Source organism: Erinaceus europaeus, chromosome 18, assembly GCF_950295315.1.
Source record: "Erinaceus europaeus chromosome 18, mEriEur2.1, whole genome shotgun sequence".
NCBI lineage: Eukaryota > Metazoa > Chordata > Mammalia > Eulipotyphla > Erinaceidae > Erinaceus > Erinaceus europaeus.
In genome coordinates this window covers 63,571,756-63,592,298 of record NC_080179.1, presented here as the reverse complement: position 1 = coordinate 63,592,298, position 20,543 = coordinate 63,571,756, and the positions used below count along the sequence as shown (strand labels likewise).

The following is a 20,543-nucleotide window of genomic DNA, read 5'->3' as shown; positions in this document are numbered from 1 at the left end:
ATAGGGTAAAAATGAGAAGTCAGTTTAGTAAGCTTTGGTGTTGTTGTTGTTGTTATCTTTTGATATTTATTTATTTTTACCAGAGCACTGCTCAGCTCCAGTTTATAGCAGTACAAGGGATGGAGCCTGGAACTTTGGAGCCTCAGGCATAACCATCATGCTATCTCCCCTACTTGATTAAGATTTTCACTTTGATCATGTAAGTTTTCTTATTTATATATATAATTTTTATTTATAAAAAGGAAACACTGACAAGAACCATAGGATAAGAGGGGTACAACTCCACACAACTCCCACCACCAGAACTCTGTATCCCTTCCCTTCCCCTGATAGCTTTCCTATTCTCTATCCCTCTGGGAGTGTGGACCCAGGGTCATTATGGGATGCAGAAGGTGGAAAGTCTGGCTTCTGTAATTGCTTCCCTGCTGAATATGGTGTCATGAATCTCCAGGTGAAGACACTCAGAATGAATTCTACAGCCTCCTCTAGTTCTCCTTATGAAAACGGCAAGCACTTATAAAGTGATCAGACAGAGTGTGACACTTTGCATTATCTTCTTCTGAACTTTCAGTGGCCATCTCTAGAGTTTTACAGGACCTAGACTTGGCCATTCATTGTTTCTTATGGTGCCTATGAACAGAGTAGTAAATGCTAAGGCATGTTTTCTTAGAGAAGAATCTACCCACCAGTTCTTTTTTTTTTTTAAATATTTATTTATTTATTTATTCCCTTTTGTTGCCCTTGTTTTATTGTTGTAGTTATTATTGTTGTTGTTATTGCTGTTGTTGTTGGATAAGACAGAGAGAAATGGAGAGAGGAGGAGAAGACAGAGAGGGGGGAGAGAAAAATAGACACCTGCACACCTGTTTCCTCACCTGTGAAGCAACTCCCCTGCAGGTGGGGAGACAGGGGCTCGAACCGGGATCCTTCCTTTGGTCCTTGTGCTTTGTGCCACCTGCACTTAACCCACTGCGTTACCGCCAGACTCCCTTACCACCAGTTCTATATAGTTTCCAGTTATCTCCCCTCTTCAGTGGTGGCAGGCATCATTGTACCTCCTGGTAACAGGTAACCTAGAAGATTCAGTATCTTAACCCCCACAGACCATTTAGTCTTGAGAGTTGTTCTCTCTCTGGGCTTCGCCTACCTCCAACAATTTCCTCATCGTTTCCAAAATAACTCCTAGCCTTCCACTTGTAATCAAACAGATAGTGATCTCAGGTGGGGAATAAGCACACAAAGCAGATGAACTCATAAGACAAAAATCTTAGGTCCCCATCCTCCTGTTTTCATGCAAATATCCTTAGTAATTAAATCAGGAAAAGAAAATGTAGCAAAACCATATCAGCCAAATGGTTTCAATTGTTCAAAAGAAGCACTAAATATGGTACTTTTTTAGAAGATCAGGTTCTAACTAGAGATGAGAAAGGGTAACAGTTGTTCTGATGAAGCAGTTTTTAAATTCTTGTCAGTGATTTTGAAGAGATAACTGATGTATGTTGAAGAAGCTGGCAAGATTTTTAAATAGTTCGGACGCTTCTTTTTTTTTTCTTAAAGCAATGAACTCAAAAGTGTTGGCAAGATTTTTTTTTAATGTAGCAGTGCTTATGTGAGGAAGTTATTTTGAATTACCCTAGTATAAATATGTATGACTTTATTTGTATTGAAATTTTCCTTTGCAAGTCAGTGAATAAGGGACTGTTACATCTCTATTGCTGAGTAAATGATTTAAGTATTTCACTTAGGAAATAAAATAGTATACTCATAATTCAAAATACTATCAGAAACCTACTGTGAGCACAGGTGACTTCTGCACCTGCACTAATACCTTTTTATTCTTAATTTGCCATGTAGAACAAATTATATCCATGGTCTTAATGCATTTTCCCTTTTGTTGCCCTTGTTGTTTTTATTGTTGTTGTTATTGATGTTGTCGTCGTTGTTGTTGGATAGACAGAGAGAAATGGAGAGAGGAGGGGAAGACAGAGAGGGTTGAGAAAGACAGACACCTGTAGACCTGTTTCACTGCCTGTGAATCAACTCCCCTGCAGGTGGGGAGCCGGAGGGCTCAAACCCGGGACTCTTAAGCTGGTCCTTGCTCTTCGTGCCACATGCGCTTAACCCGCTGAGCTACCACCCGACTCCCAAAGCTAGCTTTTTATATGGCAATTGTGCGTGCATATACTCATTCAAAAGACTTTTTCAGCATGTCCCACGTACCAAATTCAATGCCAGCCTTTTTCAAAGGTCAGCAATAGTATTGAGCTGTATATTCATTATACATTTGAGGTAAACATTTTGTTTCCTCCAAGCAATTTTCTGTAACATTGTGAAAATTTTAAATCTGAACATCTCACTATTTAAAAGCTAAGCCTATTGAAGGCTGTGGACCAGGCTACCTTTGAAAGATAGGTTTTTCTCTGAATACTGAGTATCAAAAGAAAGGTAAGGAAAGGCAGAGACCCCTGAGAAAAATAAGACCTGGAGCATAAGGAAGAGAGGAGAGAGGGTATTGGAGAAAGCATTGTAAATAGGATTCAACACTTTTCTTCACAGTACCTCTGGGCAACAAGTTATGATTCCACATGAAAATAAATCTGCTGGGAAGAAGTTTACTCAGATGACTGACTGATGGAGATTGTCTATTTTCTTAAAGGAGGAAAAACATAGCAAAGTTCCTCATCATCTTGGTTGCCTTTATTTGGCTATTGTGCTATCTTTCTTAAAAAAAAAAAAAAAAAAAGCCATACATTATTAGTCCACTGGACCCTCTCTTTGTGATTCCTACCCTTTTACAGAAAAATAAATCCTATTATTAAATATTAATATAGCCGGGCGGTAGCGCAGCAGGTTAAGCGCACGTGGCGCAAAGCGCAAGGACAGGCATAAGGATCTCGGTTCTAGCCCCCGGCACCCTACCTGCAGGGGAGTCGCTTCACAGGCAGTGAAACAGGTATCTTTCTCTCCCCCTCTCTGCCTTCCCCTCCTCTCTCCATTTCATTCTGTCCTATGCAACAACAACGACCGCAATAAGAACTACAACAATAAAACAACAAGGACAATAAAAGGAAATAAATAAATAAATATAAAATTTTTAAAAATATATTAATATATTAGCTTAAAAGTAAGCCATGAATAGACTCATCAGAGTCATTTAAAGAGAAAGACAAGTAATGGGCACAGTTCTGCATTTTTTGAATTTTGCTCCTTTTGAATTTTAGACCATGTGTAGTACTGGCACAGAAGAGCATGAATAAAACAGTTTGTGAGCCATCACATAAGTCCATGGTACATAATTCAGTATAAAGGAGTTGATCTTGGTGTCCATAGTCTGTACCTGCTACACTCAGATACCCCCATTGATAACTCAAATGATTGCAAGTGTAAAATAGGAGAACAATTTACATTCCCTTTAAGTTTCTTAATAAAGAACAGCTTTCACAAGCACAAATACTTACTCGACAGTGGGCACTATTCCAGGGAATTAGGACAGCTACATCCAAGACAGATAACTTTTATTTAGAGATACTAAAAAACAAACAAACAAATGCAATGATTAAAAATTTTCCAAATGATGATACTTCACTTCAGTATCATAAAAAAAGTATTATTTTACTCCAGTGTAATTTCAAATGCCATTTGCAAGATTATTTCACCTAACCAGGAATATTCCCCTTAATCAGACAAGAATACTCCCTAAGTTGGGCGGTAGCACAGCAGGATAGGTGCAGGTGGAGCAAAGCGCAAGGACCGGAGTAAGGATCCAGGTTTGAGCCCCCGGCTCCCCACCTGCAGGGGAGTCGCTTCACAGGAGGTGAAGCAGGTCTGCAGGTGTCTGTCTTTCTCTCCTTCTCTCTGTCTTCCCCTCCTCTCTCCATTTCTCTCTGTCTTGTCCAACAACGACATCAATAACAACTATAATAATAACTATAACAACAATGAAAAACAAGGGCAATAAAAGGGAAAAAAAATATATATATATATATATAAAGAATACTCCGTAATAGAAGCAAAATTTCAGCACCTTTACAGAATCACTATGGTAAATGATTATAAATAAATGTCCAATATCCCATATAACTGTTAAATAATAGTGGGTACTTACATAGCCCAGGTTAATGCAGATATCTTTAAGCTCAAATTCCATTTACCATAATTTAAGCCTATAGCATAGACCACTGCATTATCCTATGCTATACTGGCACTAACATTATACACAGAACAATGAAACTGTAATGCTTCCTTCGTGCTTAAGAAACCAAGTGTTTTCTGTAAACTCTCAGCCTCATTCTATTTCTCTTGTCCAAGGGGTGCTTAGTCATGTGCCAAGAATAATAGGTAAGGCAGCTTTCCTCAACCCAGAAAAATATTACTCCTTTGCCACAAGAGCCAAACTTATCGTTCCACAATAGCCATGGGGGGGGGGGGGCTCTAAAAGGAAGCTTTTTTTTTTTTTTTGCATGTGTAGCAAAGTTAGTTCCAGAGAAAAAGAAGCCTGGTTTGCACTGTAGCAGAACCACAGGGACAATATGCTCCCTGTGTCCACAGCCCCATCCTCCCCTGATACCCTCCTTTCTAGGGCATAGGGTAAAAAAAGTCACATACACAGTAGATCATGCCAGAGCCTGCTGACACAACCCTACTCCTGAATTTGCAGCCAGGAGAGTAAAGTAAAGTGAGTATGTCTACACTACATGCATATTCTTACTAATTTTTTTTTAAAGTAAATTTTTCAGTGCTCAGCTGAATGGTGGGGAAAAGATCATGAAAGCAAACTTACTCATTGCTATTTCATCTCACTAGCCCCTCTTCAATTGCTTCTAGTCTCTGAAGTCTTGGTATAAGTGGGTAAAGAGCTTTCGACAATATTAAGATGCTTTTCTTTTTACCCTACACAAGTAAGATCTTTGCTCTTCTTGACCACAGTAAGCTGGCTGCAAAATGCTGTCTCCTATGTCAGGTCAAACAGGAAGAATTACACAGGAAAATGTTTCCCTTAGAATTACAAATAAAAGGGTAAAATATATATTCAGCTTGTAAAGAACATTTATTTGTCTTAGAGGTTAATTTCCTCCATACCATCCACCTTTCTACCACAAATGGAAAACGTCTATAGTATTACTTTTCTGTCATAAGTGTTCAATTCTGTATAGTGCAAGAATCAAATAAACAGTACTTAATTAAATCATTAAATAAGCAAATAAATAAGAGTAAAATAAAGACAAAGGAGATAGCTCAGCATTAGAGGACAGAACCTATACGCTGAAGGCCTTGGAGACCCAGGGATCAATCCCCAGCACCACCATAAGCCAGAGCTGGCCATGCCACTTCTCTCACTGTCTCTCTTTCAACAAGAAAATTTTACTAAAAATAAGTTTCGGGGATGGGTGGTGGCGCACCTGGTTGAGCGTACATGTTAAAGTACACAAGGACCCAGGTTCGAGTCCCCAGTCCCCACCTGCAGGAGGAAAGCTTCATGAGTGGTGAAGCAGGGCTGCAGGTGTCTCTCTGTCCCTCTTTCTCTCTACCCCCCTTCCCTCTTGATTTCTGGCTGTCTCTATCCAATAAATAAAGACATTAAAAAATGTTTTAAAAAATAGTAAGTTTCATCTAAAACATATTCAATAGCCAATCTACTTTTCCATAATACAACCTCTTATATTTCTCATATATATTTTTTTCAGATTATTCATGGGAAGGAATTCCTGTTTATTGCTAAGCCCACCCTATACCACGCATTTCACAAGTATTATCTTTTTTTTTTCCCCTTTACTAAAATCAGCCTGATTCTAAGTACTCCTTTGCTAAGTTTAAAATTGTGGTTCACAGGGGTTTTGTCCTCAAACACAATTAGTACTCACAATGTAGAGGGTAAAATTCAGTTTGTCTACTTACAAAATCTTTATCTTTGCCACTATGATATACTGTCATTGAAGAGAACATACATAAAGACTCTAACTCGGGAGTTGAGCGATAGCACAGCAGGTTAAGCAGACATGGTGCAAAGCGCAAGAGCTGGCTGAAGAACCCTGGTTCAAGCCTCCCGCTCTCCACCTGCAGGGGAGTCTTCACAAGCAGTAAAGCAGGTCTACAGGTGTCTATCTTTCTCTCCACCTGCAGGGGAGTCTTCACAAGCAGTAAAGCAGGTCTACAGGTGTCTATCTTTCTCTCCCCCTCTCTGTCTTCTCCTCCTCTCTCCATTTCTCTCTGTCCTATCCAACAACAATGACATCAATAATAACTACAACAAGGGCAACAAAAAGGAATAAATAAATAAATAAATATTTTAAAAAAATAAAAAAGACTCTAACTCCAGGGCAGAAACTCTAATGCCTAAGGTTCCAAAGTCTCAGCTTTGGAAGTCCCACACCACCATAAACCAGAGCTGAGCAGTGCTCTGTTGAACCAAGAAAGCAAGAAAAAGAAAAACCTAATCCCCAGGGCCAGGTTAAGTATACATGTTACTGGGGCAGAGCCAAGATGGCAGCTTGGAGACAACACGTGGTGTGAGCTCTGCAAAGAAGCTGCTTTCAACCTAGGAATCTAGGGTGAGGTCACTAGGTTCTAGATGATACCATGTTTCCAGCTCCACATCCTTGGGCAGAGGACCCCACCACGTGTCTTGGAACCCCACCTCCCCAGATCCCTGACCCACTAGGGAAGGAGAGAGACAGGCTGGGAGTATGGATAGAACTGCCAACTCCCATGTTCAGCTGGGAAGCAATTATAGAAGCCAGACCTCCCAGCTACTGCACCCCATAATGATCCTGGGTCCATATTCTCAGAGAGATAAAGAATAGGAAAGCTTTCAAGGGAGGGCTTTGGATATGAAGTTCTGGTGGTGGGAAGTATGTAGAATTGTACCCCTCTTATCCTATGGTTTTGTCAATATTTCTATTTTATAAATAGAAATTTTTTTTAAAAAGTATACATGTTACCATGCTTAAGACCCTGGTTCAAGCCCCAGGCTCCCAGGGGGAAAGCTTTACAAGTGGTGAAGCAGTGCTGCAGATGCATCGCTCTCTCTCCCTCTCTCACTCCCTTTTTTGTTTCCCTTTTTACATTCCTCCCCTCTCAATTTCTCTCTGAAATATCAAATTAAATAAGCTCTAAAAAAAAAAAAAAGAATTTAATGTCAACATACTAGTATATAGTTTCCAGTTATCAAGTGACCTTCCCCCCAATAAAAGATGTGCATATGTATATATAATAGTAAAAATGAGTGGTCGAGAGGTGGTACCGTGGTTAAAGCACTGGATTCTCAACCATAAGGTCCCAAGTTCAATCCCCAGCAGCACATGTACCAGAGTGATATCTGGTTCTTTCTCTCTCTTCCCTCCTATTTGTCTCATAAATAAATAAATAAATAAATAAAATATTTTTTAAAAATAGTAAAAATGAGAATGGCAAGATAACTCACTTCAATAGTATGCTTGTTTGTCATGAACATGACCATAGTTCTAGCCAAGCTCCCACCACGCTGAGAGAAACTTCAGTACTGTGGTGTCTTTCTCTCGGTCTTAAACGCTTAAACTCTAGCAAAAGTCACTGATTCTTTCTAGATCATGTCAGAAATCACCTGGCATAGAGAAAAAAAAAAAAAGAGCAAAGTTTTTCCCCTAAGATCTTACTGTTTTGTAGTTAAACTTTTTCTCTAAAAGGATCCCTTTTACCAACATGGTTTTTATAATCAAGTACCTGAAATAACTCTGGGAAAAGTTACATGTACAATGGTGTAAAACTGAGCAGAGTACAAAGTTTCTAATTTTGACCTTTTAGCCTAATAAGAACTATTAAAGGCTGACCGCAAAGCAGCAGAAGCCGTTTCCAGGTCACTAGACAATTTGTAGGTGCAAATAATTCCTGGTCCCATTTCTCTTTTAAAGGAAAACAAGGTATAAGTCACTCCAAGTCCCTAGGGTGATGTCCACATGGCCCTGTTGGTTTTGACCTGCTAGAAGCATGGAATGAAACTTTTCAGAAGAGAACAACAACAACAACAATAATAATAAGGGACCCCCTTAACTGTTTTTGAAGAGTCTTAAAGAAAACAACAACAACAAAAAGTCATCGGTATTGGGATTAAATATCTCAATAGCTTTCCCCTAGCATTTGCATTGATTTTTCAGCTTTTGTATCAAAAATAAAATCCAGCCTTGAGGACATTTAAGAGGCTGGGGAATTTCATTTTCCATTTAATAAACTGATTTTTCTCCCCCACTATGGGTACTAGAAATTAGCCCGAACCTCAGGAAGACTACAATTCCAAAAGGCTCACTTCATTATGAATGGTCTTACAGCAAACAGTGCTCTCTCTGGCAGCCCAATTCCTGCTCTCCAGACTTGTAAGTTTGTCCTCGTATTTGTAGTAAGTCTTATTTGAAACTGTTTCGGAGCTTTTGCGCATTTAACCCATAAGCTCAAAGAGAGTGTTTCCAAAGGATACAAGAAACTTACAATTTAGGTACTTGAACTAAAGGGAGTCTGATGTATATATATATATAACCAAATTAAGATACTGAATACAACAAAACAACTACTGGACTAATAGAATAAAGGAAGACTGCATTTATTTTCACATCTGTAATTATATATCCTATGAATAGGTTTTAAAAGCTTAAATAACTCCTAAGTACTTTGACACGTTCTATATTATTTCTTCAGTTAATTCCTCAAGAGAAAAATCATGAATCTACATAAAGGTAAATTATTGGTTTGAGTAATCAAAATTAACTTTCAGTATGTTCCATGCTATTTGTCTCACCTCTGATTACAATAATAATAAAACTACACTACAATGAAGTTTAATGCATTATTTCACTTAATCATCAGTAAAACCACTAAAGGAAGGGATGGGTACTATTAATGTTCACACGTTATCCATAAGAAAGGAGAGTAATCAGGCAGGTAAAGATCTCCAAGTCTAGTATTCAAAATAGATTATCTTTGACTTCAATTGACACAGGCATATAAAAAAATGTCAGGGGTGTGCTCGCTTAATCATTTAAAAATAACTTTAAATCAGCCCATATATGAATATGTAAATAGTGAAAAAATTATCTCAGATGCAAAGTCTGAATTGTCAACTGACTCAAATTTTCAGTTTTTCACTTATATAACTAGACTTAACCAAAAAGTTCAGTGAACAAATTCCAATAATGAAATATAGTACATAATTTGTGCAAGTTTCTGCAATTGAAGAGGAAAGTGACTCAGTTTTACATAGACGATTGTTTCTCCTAATCAATTTAGCTGTATCACATGTTTGTTCTTGATTGCCACATGAAAAATTTACAAATTAAGAAGTTTTATGAATATCTAAAAGAACAGTACAACTGAATAAATAAACTTTTACAAGCCTTGAAGAAAAAATTTACATTAAAATGTTGCTTTGTGTCTTCGTCCTGAGAGGATGATTTTTTCAAAAAACACATTTAAAATCAAGCATTAGATATGCAAATATGTGTTCAGATCAGAGATACCAAAATTATTCAAATGATTAATTATTCATCATAAAATGTCAATTAATAATTAGGAAGCATAGAAGGCATCTTTCTAATGTATCTTTATTTTTCTTGGCCTAAAAAAGGCTTAATATACATGTTCAATTGACTTCTAACAAGTTTTTTAAATTCAACAAAGTAAACAAACTGTAAACAGGTACAAACTCTGAATTTTAATAGAACAACAAATGTACCCCAAATGAATGGAAGTCATGAAAAAGAAGGGGAAACACACACACACAGTCACATTCATGGCATACATAAACCCATGTTCACTCACCTGCTAGGTAATGAGGCAACCTGGCCAGGGAAACAACCCAGTCACTCAAGTGGTGAGTTTGCTTGGTGTGTATAAAATGTGCCATGGTGCTGTTTTTTGAATTCATCAGACTCAGGTGCTTATTTCTCCTTCCTTCCCTCCATTCTTTCTACTTTCCAAATAGTTACTCAAAGAAAAAGCTAAGTTTCTTTAAATTACCTATTATAATTTATAAAGTTTATTAAGTAAAATACCTCTGTAAATGAGGTTTCTTTCACATCATTTTAAATGTTCAGAATTTCCTGTACCAGTCTTATTCATTTCCCTCCCTAGAGAAATTTGTATCTGTCGCTTAAAAGGCCCATTTGAGCTGGTATAATTCAGAATAAGAAGCCACTATGATTACTGAGCTATTGATTTATAGCGATTATTATTATGTTACTTTTCACTGACACCTGGTGAACTTGTTCTCTGATGACCCAGGAAGTTGTTTTAGTAGGGGTGGTCCTGACCTCCTTCTGGTAGATTAATTACATATTTAACATCAAATGTTCAAATCGAAATGATACATCTGGACACATAAAGGAGGTTGCGGGGGTTGGGGGGGGCGGAATCAAACCGCGGAAGGAGAAAGCAGGTTGAGAAACAAAACAAGAGATTGCAAAAGGGAGGTATCAGAAAGAAAAGAAAATGTAGGAAATGCAGTTGGGAAAGAATCTCAAGAAAAAGAAGCAAGCAAGCAAGGGGAAAAAAAAAAAATGAGGATAAAGGGCAGGGGAGAGCCGAAAGGCGGACAAGAGCGAGGGACGGGAGGCGAGGGAGGATTGGGGCTTTGCAATTCCCTAGCGAGGCTGCTGGCATCCGCGCCCTCAACGCCACAAGCCCTGCAAGTGGGCCTGCGTCGCCTCCAACTTACTCCAAGTTTGCGGGTGACTCCTACAGGGCCCCGCACCCCGCCCCACCCCCCTTAGTGAGATTGACAGTCGCGTGGAGGAGGCTTTTCCAGGCACAGGCTTTCTCATGGTAATCAGCCCTCTGCGGCACCTCTTGGCCTCGGCCGCTGCAGCTCCCGCTCGTGCGCAGCGAGCGGACCCCGGGGACCGGAAACGGGGCGGCGGGCTGGGAGCTGCGAGCGAGCCGGGTCAGCTGACCGGGCTGCCGGGGGGCGGGGGGTGGGGACCGGTCCCCGGGCGTGGACGGGTCTGGGGGAGGGCAGGCGGGAGGGGCCGACCCCTCCCCCCATGCACACGCAAACACACACACAGGCACACGTGCACCTTAGCCCCTGCGGCGGGGCCTTACCCTGGGAGCAGAAGAAGGGACTCAAGCTGGGAGCTTGGGGGGGGGGGGGGAGTGATGCAGAGCACCCTGCAAAGGGGGAAGGGGGGCGACAAGCAGACCTGTTTTGCATCAATAATTTAAGCCGCTCATATGAGTCCTGAAGTTAGCGGGTTCTTGTCAGTGGAGGCGTCGGCAAAAAAAAAAAAAAAAAAAAGGCACGGAAGCCCGAGATTCAACCTGAACTTCCAAATATAAAATAAAGTAAAAGAAAAGAACCCCTCCCGCTGGCGGGACTGCTAGGGCCAGGTATTGTGCGGGGTGGGGGTGGGGGGTCCCCCACTCCCAGCCCCGGGCCTCACAGCAGGGATGTTAGGGATGGTCTGAGGCTCTCAGTCCTTTTTTGATTTTGTTGGAAAGGGCTTCTCAGAGGGATGCTCTTGATTTTTTTTTTTTTAATAGACATTCCCCTCCTATCCTAAGCTCAACTCCGAATGGATTGGATTGCGAGTCTGCACGTGAGAAATCTGTTTGGCTTGGCTTGGACCCTTGCCGACCCCCCTACACTCCTTTCACACATACCCAACACAAGGGGGTCTCCCCACCATCACTGCGACCTTTATCATTCATTGCTTACAACTCCAAAAGTAGCCCACCTTCTGCCTGACAGATCAGGATCGAAATGATTACTCTAGATGAAAGAACAGTTCCGTTTCAAAAGGAGAACTGGCCCCCCCCCTTTTTTTTTTAATGTTGATTCTTTCCTTCCAGTGGCACAAAATAAACAGGAATTGCTTTTAAAAAAATCATCCGCTGTGGCCACATTCTAATCATGTCTACAGCCTGTGTGTTCAAGGACAGAAACGTGTTTCTTTGGGTATCTACACGGGCCAGCGAACCTGGGGGATCAAGGGGCTCCCGGGTGTGGGGGGTGGGCGGTGGGCGCCTGTGAAAGTTGAGGAAACTGACAGACGGTGAGGTGGATAGGCGGACCGGCACCAAGTACTAGTTGGAGGGAATGGGAAAACAAAAGTGTATCTTCTCACCCTGCCCGGGTGGAGGGAATCCTAAGGGAGGTAGTTTTTTTACTCAAAGAAACCTCCTTAAGAAATTTTTTTTCCCCCTTCGCTGTCGATTGCAATATTATTCCACATTTGCATGTATTTGTTGTCTTAATCCCCCTTCGTCTGCATTAATCTCGAAATGGATTATTAATAGGGAAACCAGACTGGGAAGAAGAAGCAATTCATTTGCAGGACTTGCGTTGCAGTGTGAAGGGGAAGAGGAAAGCTAGCAGCCCCTAAATCCTCTGTCGACTTTTCCCTGTGTCCTGTGCTCCTGCCTCCCGCTGCTCCCACGGCCCCCATTGTCCCTGACCTGGCCTAAGAGAGAGTGTTCCGAACAAATTTCTATTCCGCCTTTCACCGATCCCACAGCCTCAGCGTTGGTGGGAACTCTTTCAGTCAAATCCGGAGGGGAGTGCCTGGGGCGCGCTAGGCTGGGGGTGGAGGGACCACGACTACGCGTTCACCCCTCTTGGGGACCCTTCCCGAGCCACCATCCAAATAGGCACCTTGATAGGACCCTAAAAGATAAAAAGAAAAAGAAAATAGAAGAAGAAAGAAAAAGAAAAAAAGAAAAAAAAAAACCTCAATCAAATACTCCCTTGACGGAACTCCCAGTGCTAAGTGTTGGGGCTGCCTCCTGCCACTTGAACAATTACTGAGCTCAGAGTAATCAGATGATTAGGTGTTTTTAATGGAAATACTTAAGAGTCTTTTTTTAAGTCAGATCCTAAGTAAGGAGACATTCATATGCATAATAAAGACAAGTGATTTGTGAGCTGTTTCTTGGGATTCATTGACCTGGGGTTTTGCCTTAGAGTTGTGAGTGAGGTCTGGCTCTAAGGCTACCTGGGGCTTCTGCAGTGAGGTTTGTCCCTACACAATTGTCTGCTCCTTCCTGGAAGTGGGGAGCATGAGAAGTGAACTTCTGGGGGAAAGCAAGACTCCAGGATTTTATTTTAGTCAAAAAAGGGGGAGGAGAGAAAAAAATGACGTTAATAATAGAGCTAAATCTCAGCAAGAACTTGATAAGTCATAATACATAATATTAGCACGTGATATTAAAGAAATATAAATCATAAAATTGAGACATACGTCTAACCCCTGTTTGCATTTGTAATTTTCTCCTTTATTAGTTACCTTTAGACTAACAGTCTTGAATGCTGTCTTCTACTGGTACTTTATTTGCATAAGGTAGGAGCTAATTTATCTAGCTATACTCACTAGAACAAATACCCCGAGTTGGAAAAGAGGTGAGACTAGCCAACTGTGAAAATTTACTTTCTTGTACCCTAAAGTGAAGAACTGACTGTGGCCAGGCTGGGTGGCTATTATCCCCTCCCCCTAATCAACATTCAAAATACAAATGTGAGCATCTCTGGGTGTGAGTATGTGGCAATCCATGTGGTGGCTTTCCCCTCCTCTGAGTGCAATTGCCAGCACCCCTTGCTTTCAAAGTCTTGCTTTAGGCGCACATTCAAAGCATAGTTCAAAGCAGTTTATCTTAATATAAGCTAAAAGTCTAGTGTTAGATCAGGGTATTATTTGTTTCAGATTTCATCAGACTGAAGACAAAGAGTTGTAGCATATTAACACTATTAAAGCAGGGGGAAAATGGCAAAAGGTTTGGTGCTTTTGACACCTCCACCTTTACCTTTGCAAGGGAGTCCAAGTTTGTGGGGGAAAGTTTGTGCTCTGGGGTTCTCAAGCACTTTCACTCAGAAAAGAAAGGAAAAAAAAAAGAAAAAGAAAAAGAAAGCCTTCTCCTTCACAGTTCTTTAAGAAATAAAGCCTGAACCATTGGAGGCTAAGAGATTTCTTCCTTTTCGGATAAATGCCTGTGCTCAGCATCCTCAAATTTGGCTGTCTTTATTTACTTCTATATTAGTTCCAATTATGTGCAGTGTAAACCAGCTTTTTGATTAACAAAACAGCAGAGCATTGGTTAAGAACACTTAAACTTCAAAAAAAAATTCCCCTGGGAAGTGGGCTCTGAATTGGTTAATAATGTGCAGTACTTGCTAAATTGCTGACTTCCAGATGTGGAAAATATCTTTCTTGTTTAGGACCTATGTAACCTGATTGGATTACGACAGAAGCGTCACGTTGGAAGCTTTTGAGTGATTATTTAATTAACCATACAGTAGAAAGCTGTATTCTCCAGGAAATCCCTTTCATATTTATATAACCAATCCCTTCAGAGCAAAGGTGGAGTCTTTTCTTTTCAATTTTACTTTAATTGCAATATCAAAAAATATATACTCCCAAACTTAGACCCCATGCCATTTAATATCATTCCTTCCCTGCTAAATTCCTCTATGGCCTTTCCTCTTGCCTCCCAGTACATTCCCTCACTTTGTAGTGGATCTCCCAGAGATGGAGAAGGACTCAGAGATCAGTCAGCTCAAAGCTCTATGTTAATTTACTCAGAGACCCTTACTTAAAATGCCAAACTACTTTCTAGTATTGGGACCAAGTCCAAAAAGTCATCCTGCAAACCCTAAGATGCAGTTCACATACAACATTTTTTTTTCTGACTCTGGCATCTATAAAGAAAATATTTACTTATAATATCTATGAGAGAAATGGCAAAGAATTCAGTACCAGAAGCCTTGCTGAAACCTCCACATAATTTCATGTACATCTCAAATCTAGCCATTAAAGATATCTGTCTAAGAAAGGAAGATCTGCATTGAAGACCCGGGATCTTTCCCTTTAACTTTCGCTCCAGAGACTTCCCCAGCTCTGTGAATGGTGTGCACCGTTTTCTGCCCTGTACTCTGTAGGATTTAGTGATGAGGATAATGATGCCAAAGACTTGGGGGGGGGGGCGTGGAGATGGGAGGGAGGGAGGGAAAAAAGCGAGAGGGAGGGAGAGAGGAAGGGAGGGAGGTGGAATTTCATTTCTTCCACTAAAGCGTTTGCGGAGACTTCAAGGTATAATCTATCCCAGATCCTTTCTCAGAGAGAAACTTGGCGATCACGTTTTCACATGATGCTCACGCTCAGGGCGCTTCAATTATCCCTCCCCACAAAGATAGGTGGCGCGTGTTTCAGGGTCTCTCCTACAGAAAAGAAAAAGAAAAAAATGTCATTAGAAGAGGCGTAACACGTCAGTCCGTCCCCAGGTTTGTGTTTCCTGGAGTGGCCGAAAGAGATCAGTTCTAACCTGCTCCGCAGGAATAACGGTCCTGCCTGCCGACACTCTTGGCGAGGTTTTGTACAGTTTGATCCGGGAGCTGTTTCTTCGCTTCCACCTTTTTCTCCCCTACATTTCGCGGCTTCTTCATGCTTTTTCTTCTCACCATTTCTGGCCAAAACTACAAACAGGACTTCACAGGTAGGTTTTTTTTTTTTCCTTCTTCTTCTTCTTCTCCCCCCTTTCTCTTTCTCTATCCTTTTTGGGGTATGATCATCCCCCACCTTCCTTTTCTGATTTTCGCTTTTTTAAGTGACGGTGGGAGTCTGAAGTGAGGAGTGTCTGGGACTAGGAATTTCAGGTGGGGTTCGTTCTTTTATGGAAAGCTTTTCCCAAGAGTGACTTCTTCAATTTCTCTCACATTCCTGTTCTAGCACCTTCATTTTCTTACCTTTTTCCCTTTCCTCCAAATTATTTGTCCTGTACCTGTCCATTCAGGTAACAAGGTGTCTTTTACTACCCAGCATAGGAAAAGTTTTACAGAGAACTATATGAATGGTGTAAAAACTCTCCCAAGAAGAGAGGTTCTGTTCTAATTTTGCATCTAGCTCTAATTCACCATAGTCAGCAATCAGAACTTGGTAAATACCTGTTAATAATTACAAAATTTAATTTATACAAACCTACCAAATTCAGTAAGGGAGGGGGGAGGTGGCAAGTCTTTCTCTTAGATATGGCAGCCCATCCTCTCCCATCCGAGAAGAAGGCTGTTTTCTAAGCAGAAAGTTGCCTGTTTTTGTCTGCTTAGCGAGTTTCATTTCTTTATTTCATTCTTTGTGTAGATGTGAAGTAACACCTCACTTCTGTGATGATAAATAAAGAAGTGAAAGTCCTCATGGAACTTGAGTCGTTTACCAAAAGGAGGGGGGGGGGGTCGCTACAGCTGGGAAGAAAACTGCTGTCAGACCATGGAGTTTTAAATTAAGGGTAACTTTTGAAATTGTATTTTAAATAGCAAAGTGATTGAGACAGAAATTTAGCAAGAGAAACATGCATACATATCCCAGTCCATACTCTGGCACTGAAAAGTCGAGAGAGATAGCAGGAATTCCCAGGAACTGTGGAAAGCCTGGGTAACATTAATGTGTTTATCTCCCAGCTACTTCTATATTTTCCTTGTCCCCCTCCCCTTAATGGTGAAGGCAAGACCACTAACTTCAGAGTTAGAAATAACAGGCAAAAGATAAAGTTTACAGCATGAATATCCTGACACACACACACACACACACACACACACACACGCTCATAAAACTAGCAGCTTACTTTATTAAACTTGTATTTATATGCAATTGTGTGTAGATCTCAGCAGGAATACAGACAGGCCAGCTGTTTCATCCCAGACACTTGTGTGACCATTTCTTTATTTCAGTATTTCAGACCCCCCACACACACACACACAATTTCAAATCAATAAGAGAGTCCAGAAATGACAAAATCTGTCAAACTCAAATTAAAAGAGTCTCCCACTCTGCCTAGGTTAAATTCAAGGTGCTTTCTAAACCAGTCACTTCCCCATCTCTCTGCCCCCCACCCCCAACCCCCACCCCCACCCTCCGCTCTAGCCCTCTCAGCAAATGTGTGGAAACTGATACTCACTTTCCAGGTTTTCCGCAAAGCTTCTAGCACAGGAGACAATAGGTGCGGGGCGTGGGGACTGAGCGTGCTAGGCAGAGAAAGGGTTAATGGCCCTTGTGTTACAGTTTGCATCTGTTACATCTTTTATAGCCCCTGTTTAAACTAATCCTGGAGGCACAGCATCTTCCCAACCTCCACCGAGTTTCGGGATTCTCCACTCAGCAGTCTGCCTCCGAGGTTCCCCCTTCTCCAAGTTTTGACAGTTTTCAGCTGAAAATATGCAGCGCCTCTCTCGATTTTTAGGTACAAAAGTTTCTAAGTCAGAAAGGAGTGGATCATTTAGTAGAGCTTAAAAGTAATGCCATAGCGGTTAGACTTTCTCTTTCCTTTCTTGAGAGGAAAAAAAAAATTTTTTTTTTCTACTGCCAACTATTTAGGGAACCGGTGTGGGGGAGCATGTGTGTAAGTGAGGTGGTGGTGGGGGATACTTAAATAAATATTGTCAAAGTGGTGGGGAGGGACAGTGCCCAAAGAGGCTTATAATTATTTTTCTTCTTGCGGCGTGAAACAGGAAATCTTAATTTGGGGGGGGGGGAGTTGTGGGGGGGGAGGAACGAGGCAGTGTCTCGATGAAACTCCGAAAGGGGAGGGGAGGGGGCGCGGGGTGAGTGGGCTCCCTATAATTACTATTATCAATTTGCCCGAGTGTGCTTCATCCGGGGGCTGTTTCGCGTTTGTTTGTTTGTTTCCTCTGGGGAGTGGAGTGGGGGGGTGGGGTGGTGGTGGTGGTGGTTGGTGTTGGGGGGGGGGGGGGGTTGGTTGAGACAAGATGAGAGCAAGAGAAAGCCTCGCCTCACCCCAAGTTCCCGAGCCGGGCTGAGGACTTTTCGGAGGAAAGGGTCCGCCCGGCCCCGAGTCCAGCTGCCTCCCTGCACCGCCGTGTGCATTCCCTCATACGGTCAGGAGTTATGACTCATTTGGAAGATGTAATTCTTGTCTCTCTGATCCCCTCGCGGGTGCCACACACCAAACAGTAACAAACACAAAGCGCCTCGGGGGGCCGGGACTGGGGGTGGGGGCCGCCCGAGTTTCGCTTTGGCGCCGCGGGGTGGTGGGTGGGGTGGAGGGGGCGCGGATGGGTGCTCGCCGGGGTCCTGGCCCGGCTCCCCGGGGCGGCCGGCGCGCGCTGCGATGGGCGCGGGCGATGCCCACATTGTCGCTGTGTTTGGTTGCTAGATCGAGCCTGCGTGCTGCCGGAGCCGGGCGCCGAGTCCATGCGAGCTGCCATCTGATCCGCTCTTATCAATGAAGCAGCCGATCATGGCGGATGGCCCCCGGTGCAAGAGGCGCAAACAAGCCAATCCCAGGAGGAAAAACGGTAAGAAGCGGCCCGGACCAAACTTTTCCGGGACGCTCCGCGGCTCCAGAGCCGGGGAGAAGGCGCGGGAGGGGGGCGGAGGGGGGGACGGGGAGAAGGAAGCGAAGCGGCGGCGGCGGCGGCTCCCGGGGCTCGCGGGCGAGCCTCCCTCCTTGGCCGGCGGCGCAGCCCGGGGACCGGGCGGGAGTTGGGGAAGTGCCGGCAAAGTGAGCGCCGGGCGCCCGCCGGGGGGCTGCGAGCGCGGGGCTGCACCCGGGGCCCCGCGCCCCCACCCGCCGCCCGTCGGCGCCCTCCCTTCACCACCCGGCCCGCCCGGGAGCCGCGGGGCTGCGGGAGCGTCCGGCGCGGGCAGGGCGGCGGCCGGGGCGCCGGGGGGGTGCGGGAGCCCGGGGCGGGGTGGCGGCGGGGCAGCGCGGGCTCCAGTGGGGGCTCCGGGGCGACCCCTCCGCCAGCCGCAAAGTTTTCTTGCCGGAGTCGCCCTGCCGCCTCCCCGCTGCCAAGTAACGGTCCGCGGACCGAGCCTGGGGCCCGGCCGGGCGCGCAGGCACCGGAGGCGGGAGGGGCTCGGCTGGTCGGGCGCGGGGTCCCGGGGCGCGGGGGGCGGGCGGGGCCCCTCCGGCGGCCTCTGGCTCCGCGCCGGGGGCTGGCGGAGGGCAGGGGCGCAGCGAGACTTTGCCCGGCACTTCCTCCAGGGCCGGGAGGAGCCCGCTATCTCGGCTGAGCCTGGCAGCAGGGCGATGGGGGTGCGAGGGGACGCTGGGACCAGAGGAAGGAGGTGACACTTGAATGGGGAGGGGGGCCCATCTTGGAGAAAGACGGAAGGGACGGAGAGCGAGTGAGAGAGGGAGGGAGAGCCAGAGGCCCTAGGTATTAAGCCCCCAAAGAAAATCGTGGGAATAAAAGAGAAAAGTGATTGGCAAGAGCGCTGAAGGCGTCTGGGGGAGGGGAGAGGGCTGAGGACCAGAGAGGGTGCTGGGGGGCGCTGACGGGGGGGGGGGGATACTGAGTTTCAAAAAGAAAGAGAGAGGAGGAAAAAAAGAAAGGGAAAAAAAAAAACCAACCCCCCAAAACAAACAAGCCAACTAGCGCCTGCCCAGACCAGGAAAGGAAACTTCTCGTCTTTTCTGCTGTCCGCCCGATCCCCAGGCGCAGGGCCCTGTAGAGAGACGCTGCTCCCCAAGCTGGACTGAGGGGACGCGGCGCCGGGCCTCCGGCCTCCCGCTCGCCGGCCGCCCGGGGACCGCCAGGGCCCAGTTGGAGCAACTTTCCTCTAGAGAAGACACATTGTGCGCGCCCTGGCCTGGCCCCGAACTGCTGGGCGCGGGCAGGGGGCGGCTGGGGGATGCAGTGTAGGGTGTTAGGTGGAGAAAAAAACACAAAGAGGGGAAATTTTTGATTACCAACAAATGAAGTTTTCTCCCCCCCCCCCTTTGCAGAGAGAGAGAGAGAGAGAGAGAGAGAGAGAGACTGACTTTTGCTTCTTGTGGTGGAGGTGTCGAGCCATATGGGGGAGTGATAGAGGAATTTCAGTCAGAAACTGTTCCTTACGTTATCCGCCTTTCCCTTTGTGCTGCCTTTGATCTATTTGCTTGGCTTAGTATTACAAAAAAACAAGTTCAATAATAGATTCCGAGCTGCTTCATCCTATAACCAGTTCAGGTTGCCTCTTTTTAAGTCTCTCTCGCGCTCCCTCTTAATTTAATCCCCCCCCATACTGTAGTGTCTGGCATTATTTAAGGTGGTCCTTCTCCCAGAGACATACCCCATCCCCATCTCTGGGTAATTTAGTATACACTAAGATTACACCTAATGTCCCCCCTTGTGTTTCCTCTGTTCCTTTTATTAAATGTTGGTTATTGATTTTCTAAAATCAATGTCTGTTGTACCCCCCCCCATCCAAAGCATGTTGCTGATCAACTGAATAACAAAAGCTTTGTGTCAAGGAATACCCCCCCTTATGTTAAACAGACTTTTTTTTTTTTTCTGAGAGAGAATGAGATTTAAAGCAAGGCTCCCAGAAGTGTTCCTTTACAGGACAGACTATTTGGAATGTTTGTTTCTTCTCCCAGGCTTTCTCCTACCCTCTTCGGGATTTTGCCTGGTCCCTGCAGTGAGATCAGACCCGAGCCCAGGTCTAGGTGGCCAGAGAGCTTCAGACTTCCTGAGAAGCTGCAAGGAGGGGGCTAACAAGGAAGGAAGCTTTCTTGTGAGCATTACAGGTGGAAAGAACAGTGTCAGGGAAGTGCTCAGTCCAGCAGACTGGGCAAACCACTCCCCCCACCCCCCT

At 44.1% G+C, this 20,543-nt stretch overlaps 1 protein-coding gene across 12 annotated transcripts in view; it reads left to right on the top strand.

Moving 5' to 3' along the window:
- Nucleotides 1–15,303: 15,303 nt before the first annotated feature.
- ZEB2 (zinc finger E-box binding homeobox 2) overlaps nt 15,304–20,543 on the top strand; it is a 151,171-nt gene continuing 145,931 nt past the window's right edge. For 2 of the 12 annotated variants that reach the window (XM_060178066.1, XM_060178062.1), the window contains exons 1-2: nt 17,035–17,181; nt 18,115–18,256. In XM_060178066.1, the coding sequence (XP_060034049.1) occupies nt 18,184–18,256 (73 nt within the window). In that variant the 5' untranslated portion in view covers nt 17,035–17,181; nt 18,115–18,183. Of the gene's footprint in view, nt 15,445–17,034; nt 17,182–17,696; nt 17,912–18,114; nt 18,257–20,543 lie in introns of those variants that run through there. The other 10 variants (XM_060178067.1, XM_060178063.1, XM_016184900.2 and 7 more) reach the window with 8 other exon arrangements.